Source organism: Halyomorpha halys, unplaced genomic scaffold, assembly GCF_000696795.3.
Source record: "Halyomorpha halys isolate HHAL.00 unplaced genomic scaffold, Hhal_1.1 Scaffold787.1, whole genome shotgun sequence".
Classification (NCBI taxonomy): domain Eukaryota; kingdom Metazoa; phylum Arthropoda; class Insecta; order Hemiptera; family Pentatomidae; genus Halyomorpha; species Halyomorpha halys.
Window position 1 is genome coordinate 10,055 of NW_027112661.1, and position 10,608 is coordinate 20,662.

Genomic DNA, 10,608 nt, shown 5'->3' on the forward strand with positions numbered 1-10,608 from the left:
AAGAGTTTTTGAATGTTGTGGGAAAGTGTGTGTCACTTAGTTCTGATGTTTTAGTTTTTCAAAGCAGGGCACAATGATAAGGAACAAGTATAATTAGTAATAATCCTTTGACTGTAATGAAGTTTGGTAGTCTCTTCTTGTATTTCTACTTTAATTGGTTGAGTAGTATTTATTCCTCCTAACCATCTTTTTTTTTTTGCATGTTGAAATTATTTTTTTTAATGTTTTTGCATAAATTAATAAAAATTGGTCTGTCCCGTGTAAATAAATAAATAATTTCAAAACAATCTTTTTTGTGAAGTTTATCTTTTTTATTTTAATTATTAACGAATCCTCAGTGAACGAGTTATTGACAATGGCAAATGCAAGGTGGTGAAGTTTGAAATTGGCTGAAATGTTACTATTATTTAATTATTTATTTAATTGTTTTTGTTGACCTTGGTTTATCTTTAAGTTTATATATATATAATTGTTATTAAGGTCAACGATTCATTCATTTATTCCTTGTAAAGTTCTAATGTTCCACAAAGAAAGTCCAAAATGTTTTAAAAAGAACCGAAAATTAGAAGAAAAATCTTCAGTACCTGGTGATAAGGACTCAGTTCACGAAAAAAATTTACATTTAGCTTCAGTTCCGTTGGTTTTTGTTTTTAATTTATTGAGATCAATTATTTATATGATTTTTGTTATTATTCGGTATATATGGAAATCCAGGTCTAAATTATTGCTTTATAAGACTGCTGTCAAATCTAAACGATCTGAAAACATGGAAACTACTGAAATACTTTGTCAAGATCTGATTAATAGAATGGCTAATCACAAAGTTAGGCATCCTGGACAACCAACTTCTGGTGATCCTCAACTTTTAAAACAAAAAGAACATCACCGAAGAGCATTTGAATATATTTCTAAAGCTCTTAAAATTGATGAAGAGAATGAGGGTTAGTTAATTTTTGTTGTCACCTTAAATTTCGGTTGAGTATTGTTTTATGTATTATTTCAATTTCACATTTTGATAAATTTATTTTTTACATTTGCTTTAATTATGTTTGGTTGCCTGACTAAATATGTTTTTAATTGTATTAATTATATTCATATTTATTATTTGCAAGTTGTCAAATCTAATTGATTTTTGACAGAATTGTACTATTCCTTTTCTTAATTTATTTTGGTTGATTTTCCTGTTTTATATGATACTGAAATAGGTCATACAGACTTGATTTTGTCTATTATATGGAGATGCCTATTAAGAAAGTATAAATAAAAAAAAAAGGTTTAACAATAGAATTATATTCATAAACTCATAGATAAAATTATTGTATCACTTGAGTTTCTATCTCTTAAAATCATGCCACAAACAAGTAAAGATAAAATTATATTTATTTACTGATTAGTTAGATATGGTGAACTGCTTATGACTATAAACAGGAATTAATAACTTTTTATTTTAATTCCAGACAATAGTCATTCCCTTTTCTTCATTTCAGTTTTTCGTGGGGCGTTTCATTGAACTTGTAAATTTTATTTTAGTATAAAATTTGAAATTTTATTTTATGTAAAATAAAATATATAAATATTTCATTATTTGCTTTTTGAATATATCTACCCCATTTATTTTGTTTTCTTTATTAGGCTTATATTACTTTCTTTTGATAATCCAGAAATAAAATATTCCACTCAACCTTGTTGCAAAATGACTTTTTCATGAAAATTCCAAATGATCTGATACTGTAGTGATTTGGTAGCTTATATGAAAGTTGGGTCGGGATGATTCATTACATGGGTAATTTAATTTTCTGTTTTAGTTGCACTATAATTACACTAAGATAACCGTTATGTTAAAACCATGTCAATAAATTATTCTCAATCCTTACGAGAGCCCATTATGACAAATTCCTATAATATATCCATAATTTTTATTACATCATTGCTGTTTCCGAAAAAATGGTTAAAACCCTACATTCCTTCTCTTTCCTTATCCGACTATTCATTTATCCGTCACAACTGGATAGGTCAGACTGGTGGAGGTGTCAGCCTATTTATTCATAGCAGTCTGAAGTCCCAACCCCTAGAAATCTCATCCTCTTCCGACCCTCCTCACATCGAATACTTTTTAACTAAAATTTCTTGTGATGAACTCCCTCTCCTGTATGTTGTGGTATATCGCCCTACTCTGGTTCCTTTTTACCCATTCTTAGAATCATCCATCTATTATTATTCCTTTCTACAATAATATAATTTCCAGTGATCTCAATACCAATATCCTTTTTGATTCCCATGATAGGCTCTACTTGGAAATTCTCGCTTTTTTTCCCCTCCACCTCTTCATTGTCCCTTTTGATCCAACCCACTATACCGCCAGGTCAGATGGTTGGATTAGATCATCATCGATTCAGCACAGAACCTTCTCTCCTCATCTTAATCTTCTGTTCCATTCCTTGCCTCTCATGACCTACTTCATGTATCCTATAGTATTCAAACTCCAACAATCTCACTGAAACTGTAACTTTCCCAAGCTTTCACACTCTCACCTGTGAAACAATTTTACCTGATCTGAATGGAGTGAAATCTATTCCAGTGATTCCATGGTTGACATCCTCACTTCTAATCTCCTCATTTCCATGCCTCACTCAAAGCCTTTACCTTCTGTTCCTGTCCTGTTTCTTGGATGTGTTAAGAAATAAGGGATCTGTGAAGGAGGCATGAAGCAGCACATAGTCAATTCAGGTGTAAAAGGCTATCAGACGACTATCAAGCTTACAGAGAGCTGCAAAACTTGACACAAGCTATATTCAACAAAAAGTCTCAATAGCTCTGAACTTGAACAGCCCTGATAAAGCTTTTCAAAGTGATGCGAACCTTCGGCAAATAAATAGTTGTTAACTATGTTCTCTCTTGACTGCAGCCCTGACCATTTTCTATATATCATATTATACAGTCAATTATTTAATTTAATTTATATAATTTTTATTTTTTATTTATGATTAGATTGTTTTCTTATAATCTGTTTATGTAATTTATTCTTAAGGAATTGTGTCCCAGAATATAATTGATTTTCTATTCTATGCCAGAGCTCAATTTTAAACTGAATATCATTTTCATATTTTGGAGCCATTGTAAAACAGATTTTTACTATTTTTTTGTTAAGTATTTGTAATTACAATTACAATTACTTGGAATTCAATTCTTTATATGGAAGGAAGGAGGTCTGTTCAATAGTACAAACTGAACTAGGCTCAGAAGACCAATCTTATTCTTATATTCTTAAGAATGCAAAATCCTATTCTTGGTATCTGAAATTGGACAGCAGCTGGTCATGGTGAGTATGGCTCTTGACTGTCATTGCAGGAGGTCTTGAACCCTCCTCCACCATGGGTTATGGTGCTAATTTGAACTCCTCATCCTGTTTGCTTAATATTTTTTAAAATAGATTTATTAATTTTAGTTTCCTTTCTTTGTTCTAGGTAATAAAGAAATTGCTGTCAAATTGTACAAAAAGGGTATTGATGAATTAGAAAATGGTATTGCCATTGATTGTTCAAATGGTAAAGGAGAAATATGGGAACGAGCCAAAAGACTTCAAGATAAAATGAAAACAAACCTGCTTATGGCTAAAGATAGATTAAATTTATTGAGTAAGTAATATATGTATACTTTTAATAATACTGTAAAGAAATTATGTCGATAACTTGGATAAAAATTTTAACTTGTTTTAGTATGAATATAAATCATTCTATTTAAGTAATTCCTTATAATGAATTATAAATTAATTTGCTATTTATTTAGTATGGATCTACATCCCTTCACCAGGTTCTGGTCCTAACTTCCTCCAGGATATGCCATGTAACCATGAGCTGACACTCCCTTTCTCTTTCTGTGGAGAGTTTCAGCACATAGTTCATTGGCCCTTTCAGCCCTGCCCATTCCAACCTTTATGTCTTACTAATTTAGACATCATCAGACTCATTATCGGGTTGTACAACTCTTCATTTGTCTACTTGCCTTCACACTGAACAGAAACTAGTCTGCATATTCTTCGTAAAAATTTTCTTTCAAAGATGAGAAGATTATTTTCCTAATATGTTGCCATAGTCCACGTTTCCACCCTGTTTTTCTGTTAGGATTCTAAATGTAGGAGAATTTGTGATAAGAGTGACATTTATTTAAAATTTCCTAATTGGGCTTGTTAAAGATCCTGTGTTGTAAATGTTAAGTTTAACTTGAAATAAAGGTTACCTAAAATTGTTGGAATAATCATTAAAAAAAAAAACTGTTGATAGTGAATATCTGCAAATTGTTCAGAGTTTTTCAGCTCAATGATACAGAGCTTAAACACACTTTTCAGGGACGAATTAACTAATTGCTTCTTATTGTAAGATTTTAAACGAAATTTTATTTATTCATATAATACAATTTGGAGTAGGGTAGCTCAGTCAGTAAGGCACTATGCTCCTATGTCCTGGGCCTGGGTTGAATCCATCTGTTAACCTAAGAGCATAACGAAACCCAGCTATGAGAAGCTAGAAGCAGAATGAACTGAGGTGAGGTCACCAAGAGGGCGTACACAGCCCTACCAGGTGGACTAACCACAAAGGCAGCCCAACATAAGCTCATGAGGTGCTCAACATATCTTCCTCGGCCATCCAAACCTGGTGATACTTTCTCCTAAAGTCCAAACTAAAAATAGTCTCCCCTGATAGGTGGTCAAGGATATCCTTGACATGAGGGAGGTATCCCCTCCCGTTCACCGTTTTTGTTTTTTTTTAATTTGACCCAGAAGCACTATTGCCAATAAGACCTATTGTGTGCCTATAACAATCACGCCAGTGCTGCAATGAGCATTACAGCGCTGCGGTGAGCTCATTAGAGCTTAAGTTGTGAGGATTCCAAGAATCTTATTGAACTTACGGAGTTGATCAGCTTGCATTGCTTGGGATCTGCCCCAAACAGTGCAAACCTCAGCCCTGCAAATTGGTCACATCAGCAAACAATGTAGTATGCCATCACTTCCTCACTATTGCAGAATCTGCACAGGGGTGACTCTGTTAGCTTGAGGTTAAACATGTGTTTGTTTAATCTACAGTGGCCTGTATAGATCCCTGTAATTATTCTAAGAGAGTTTCTGTTCAACCGAAACAAATCATCGCTTCGGCCCCTACGGGGTTCATCAAGGTACAGTTTAGCCTGTCTTAGTCTCTCGTTAAGCCTTCCATAAGCTGTCTTTATAGTCCTTTGGCAAAGCTCAGGCTAATGCCACACACAGACTCAGGTGTTACAGGAATGGTTCCAAAGCCACTCCTAGCAAGTTTGTCAGCATGTTCGTTGCCAGTGTCACTGCAGTGACCCGACACCCATTCAATCCTGACTTTATTTGTATATTAGAGTTTGTTGAGTCCTGCATAGCAGTCTTCAACAACTCTGGATCGAGTGACAGGGTTGCTGAGTGCCCCTATTGCTGCCTGGCTGTCTGTGTAGATAGTAATTCTTCTACCAGAGAGCCCTTCCTCTATAAGAGTGCTGGCACAATGATTTATTGCGAGTATGTCAGATTGAAATACCGAAGTATACCTCTCTAAGGGAATAGATATACCTTCCAATGGCTTATCGCCCCATCAGACACCAGCTCCTGAGCCCTGGACTATTAGGGAGCTGTCCTTGTAGCAATTAATGCCATTGTCCGGTATATGTATTTTTGTTTTATCAATTTTGACACTTAGTTTAATGCCTTAATATTTGCGGATCTGTAAGTCTGAGTGCATAGAGAGCTCATCTATCTGCTGAGTTATCTTCCCATGTCCTGCCAGAGTCAGGGCATTGGATCAAGCGTTTTGTTTAACAAGCCTCTACATAGTGTTCAGAGCTTGTGCTTCAATTTGCAGGTGCAGTTGAGTAAGGCTAAGCATGACTTCCATTGCCGCTGTAGGAGTGGTCTATCGAGTAAATTCCTACATGACCCTACTTTGGCTCTGTGCCAACACAGCAGGGCTGCATATGATACCATTGGTCTTATGGCTGTGTGCAGTCAGTAAACCATTCTCAGTCCGTGCGTTTGGGATTCATATATATCACATCACATTTCATATCATAAATAAATCGTATGTGATGTATTTGTGATCTGAGCATGATTCTTTATTAGAGACATGCCAGTTGACTACGTATTGACTAACATAGCATGTCGCCAACGTGATATCAATAATTTCAGACCTGTCCCTATTGCAGAAGGTAGGATTCCTGCCTTTGAGGTGCAGCACACCCAACTGCCGGCTCTGTGGAGAGCCTTGCAGTTGCCAATTACGGCAGCTGACCCACTGGGTACCATATGTGAGCTCCACCTTTGCTCAAGCGCCTGATCCCCAGGAACTACAACATCCATTGCTGGCCTCTGTTGGAACCTCGCAGTTTCAGTCACAGACTCTTGGGGCTGCACCATCGCATCAGACAAAACTGCTAAAAGTCGGGCCTTTACCTTCCTTCTCATACCCCTCCTCTCGGTTTCAAAGCGAAGCGGGGTGAGCTGCAGTGCATCCGGAGATGCAGTAACTGTGCCCTTTCCCACATCACCAACGATAGCAGATTGGCTTATGTTAGTAGTCAAGTTGGGTTCTTGACTTACCTTGGTGGGATCTACATTGGGTTAGTCAACTATGTCAGCCTGAGGTGATGTCGCTGCAGCCTCATCTGACTTCTCTGCCAGGATGTGTTGTCCTTCGTCAGTATGTTGTACATTGCACCGATGGAGGAAGTGTCTGAGACACCTGAAATATGAAGTTCTGAGAAAGAAGTATTTTCCTCATTGAGAGAAAATAAAGGTTCATTATTAGCGAAATTTGAGGATATTTTGTTCCCACGAGTATGAGGGGTGGTTAAACTACACTGCAGGTTCTACCCCCTCTCCTTGCAGCGGGTATTAAATATCTCCCTCTCCAGTCTTGTTATTATCCCCACCCATCATCCTCGGTGACCTGACATCCGTTTATTACCGATTTCTCGGAACAAGCTTCATTATACTCTATAGGTTGTTGGCGTATTCTATAAAATCATGGTGGCAGTGAACTTGGATGGTCCAAGTAATGGTTGAGTTGTACCTTCAACACACCTTTTAGAAATTCCATCTTCTGGGCTCCCTCCGCCTGGCCACATGTTTCCATCATTTTCTCTGTCTGCCTGTTAAATAATACTAGGAGTTTCTACATGAACTCATCTTCAAATTGGCCCTGGGCTCGGCACTCTTTAAGTAAATAAAAACATGTTCTTCCGGGATCCATCTGCTGTCACTGTATAATTTCTTGAGTCATGTTTTCAGCGTCTCCCAGGAGAGTCAGGTCGCCCTGTACGGCATTTAAAGCTTGCTGTGAGATACGATCAATCAGTGATGCCCCAAGCAGTCTTACATCTGATTCTAACAGTGAGCCTGTTTCCTGCCTGCCTGGTGGTTATTAAATTTTTGATCTGGTCACCGCCCTTAGTAAAATGTTCAAGGTCACCTATTATTCCCATATATGGCTCTAGTTGGCTAATCACCTCATGGATAAACGCAGAGTTCTGCATTATCATTTTTAGCAATTCAGTTGGTGTGTTTTCAGTAACCTTTAATAGCTGAGATTCAAGCTTCTGATGCTCCACTGTTGATTGAGCCAGCTGATATTTCAACTTTTTCAGTTCCTTGACTACTTCTCCCACCCTAATTACGATCCGTAATCTAACTGATTGCTGAAGAGGGTCCGCATAAAGTTGTTTCAAGATTCATGATATTACTGATTGGGTGACGGAATTTCCTCCTGGCTTTGAGCACCATTTATGATTAGTCTGAACAATTATATCAAAATAAAAGGGGTTTGGAGCAGAGTGACAGCACAGAGATTCAAGAACAACTAGATTTACTATATAACTCATCCAGTATATACAGAGACAGAGTCGTTGATGAACATAAGGTTAACTAATCCTCATAGCAACATAGTTCTTATTATTATTTGCACATAGCTAACTTTATATATTTATATTATTAGAAAGTAAACATGGTGGTTAGGAGTAGTAGTGTTTGAAATTAAAATTGGTATTTACTGCCCTAATCATGAAGCTCATTCAAAATAAGTGATGTTACTTCTGATAAATATAATATACTATAGTACACAACTTTTGAATTAACCCTTTCTATTACATCTTAAATTGTTGCTAGGTCCATGGAGTTATGTATTGTTTTATATTGATATTTCTGGCCTCAATAAATTTTTTTGGCTCAACATGATCAACTGGAGGGACTGCCTCCCCAGGCAGTTACCCACACGAGGTCACCCTTGGGTATGTATATTACAGGCGACCTTTGTCCTTGCCTTTTAGAGTTGATGTTGATTTTGTGATAGACATAGTAATAAATCCCAACCTCTCCACTCCGGCTAGTATTCTATGTTTGTGACTTGTTGGATAACCCACCCTTCTTACCCTAGTTGAAGTACCCGACTGTGACCAAATAAACATAACAAATTACAGTTCTGTGTGTAATATTTAAACTATTTAAAAAAATTAATATTTTATAACTACATTCAGTTCACTATTTATTCATGCACATTTAAATATAATTTTCATAGTAATCTTTGTTTTTTCCAGCATCTGAGAAGAAAATGTTATTGAGTGGTAACAATTCAAGTATGAATAATCTTGTAAAAAGTAAGACCCTTCCCAGGTCAATGGGTTCACGTTCCTTCACTATCAACTCTCCGCCAACTGTGAAAATTCTGAATACTCCTCCAGCAATTAGAAGACAATTTTCTGTATGTTTCTTAGAGTCTTTATTTAATTTCTTATGTTAAAAAGTGATTTACTTCCTCTTTTGCTGATTTCAATTATCTTATTTATTTTTTTAATTATGTTTACATAATTTAATTGATTCTGATTGACCAAAATTTGCCAACATTGCCTCCTCTGCAATTAAACACACTCCTCACATATTTAACATACTTAACTATAAATGAGGTTTTTTTAATATCTGACTGAAATTATCCATTAATTTCCTTTTATTAAGCTTTAGTAAATCATGTCCCTTCATTCCCATCTCATTGAACTTATACCAAATAATTCCTTTTATACTCAGGAGGTGCAGACGTGCTTGTTAGGGTTAAACTTCTTGAACAATCCTCCTTATTTTATCCTCATAGTCTAAACAAACTAAGTAATTGTATTTATAACTACTTACATTATACTTTTTTTACAGATTCTGATAGTAAATAAAATTTTAAGATGAATTCATATTTAGTGCTTTCTTGATCCGACATGTCCTGAAGGCATAAATCACCAAAAATTTTAAACAGTTGTTCGATAATTTGTGATATGTTTGCAACAAAATTGAACAAAACTGTTTTAGAATTCAGTTTCTGATAAGAATCCCTCATCATAATTGGGATTCTTTGACCAGGCGAGAAAACTAATGCGGGTGCCATGATTATGATGCTTCAATAAATAAATACCTCAAATACGACAGATTCTTTTGGGGATTGAATTTTCAAATGATTTTGTAATTAGGTTTGTTTGTTTTTCTGCATTGTTTGCTGGCAAATCGTTAAAAACAAACAAGTTGATTGCGATTTTTGCCAATTTACTTTAAGGACGCATCAGATCAAAAAAAGTCTGATCTAGATTCATCTTAAAATTGATTCACTCTCAGAATCCATTAGAAATACTACACCATTCCACTTGAAATTCCAAAGTTAAGTGCACTTGAGAAGAATGTGTAGTTTAGAAAATTAATAATATCCTCATATGATAGACTGACTACAGTTATAACCCAGTGTAAATCAAATCAAAATTTCAAAAACGGTAGAGGATAGAGGCATTAACATGTAGAGTGGGGATACCTGATTTACATGTAATTATTATTTTTATTTTTTCTTTAACTGTGGAAAAGTCAGGGTATCAAAGTATTTTTAACTTAAATCTTGCATAAATCTCTCCAAAATTAGGTATTTAAAATTACTGCTTTCTGCAACTGGTGTGTCTGTCAGACTCAGTAACATTATTTCTTTACTTTTTATTAGAAAAAAAAAATTATATATATATCCAAGTTATATGTATATATTTTATTTATTTGTATGTATTCAGTGTGTATATACATTCACTGAATAATTAAATCGACAGCTGGTGTATTTTAATTTCAGATTAGAGAACCATGGTTGCCAAGGTTTGACAATTAAGGGGTTTTCAAAAGAAGTTGATTGTACTATAATTAAATATATTTCATTAATAAATATAATGTATTTAAACTATATAACTCCTCATAAAAAAATTAATTTTATAGTTTCCTGCTATAATTTTCACAGTGGATATTTATATTAAACTAGTAACAAAAAATTGTTAAACCTTTTATACCAGTTTTTTTTTATTGATATTAATACTGAAATTGTAATTATTTTTTATATTTACTTGTTGTAGGGCCCTTGTGTATCTCCAGTTCACAAAACAAATGTTAAGCTGAAAGGTTCAGTTACAAAATCTACAAAAATAAAAGGTGTTGATCCTAAGCTTGCACAGATTGTGATGGATGAAATATTAGAAGGAGGTACTCCTGTTCATTGGGATGATGTTGCTGGACAGGAGGTATTTATATATATATATATA

At 34.9% G+C, this 10,608-nt stretch overlaps 1 protein-coding gene across 1 annotated transcript in view; it reads left to right on the forward strand.

Annotated features, from left to right (window-relative positions):
* The first annotated feature begins 339 nt into the window (after positions 1 to 339).
* The window catches only part of spas (spastin), a 31,205-nt gene continuing 20,936 nt past the window's right edge, over positions 340 to 10,608 (forward strand). Inside the window, exons 1-4 of the mRNA XM_014429336.3 lie at positions 340 to 941; positions 3,465 to 3,635; positions 8,605 to 8,768; positions 10,423 to 10,587. Coding sequence (XP_014284822.1) covers positions 518 to 941; positions 3,465 to 3,635; positions 8,605 to 8,768; positions 10,423 to 10,587 — 924 coding nt within the window. The 5' untranslated portion in view covers positions 340 to 517. The remainder of the gene's footprint in view (positions 942 to 3,464; positions 3,636 to 8,604; positions 8,769 to 10,422; positions 10,588 to 10,608) is intronic.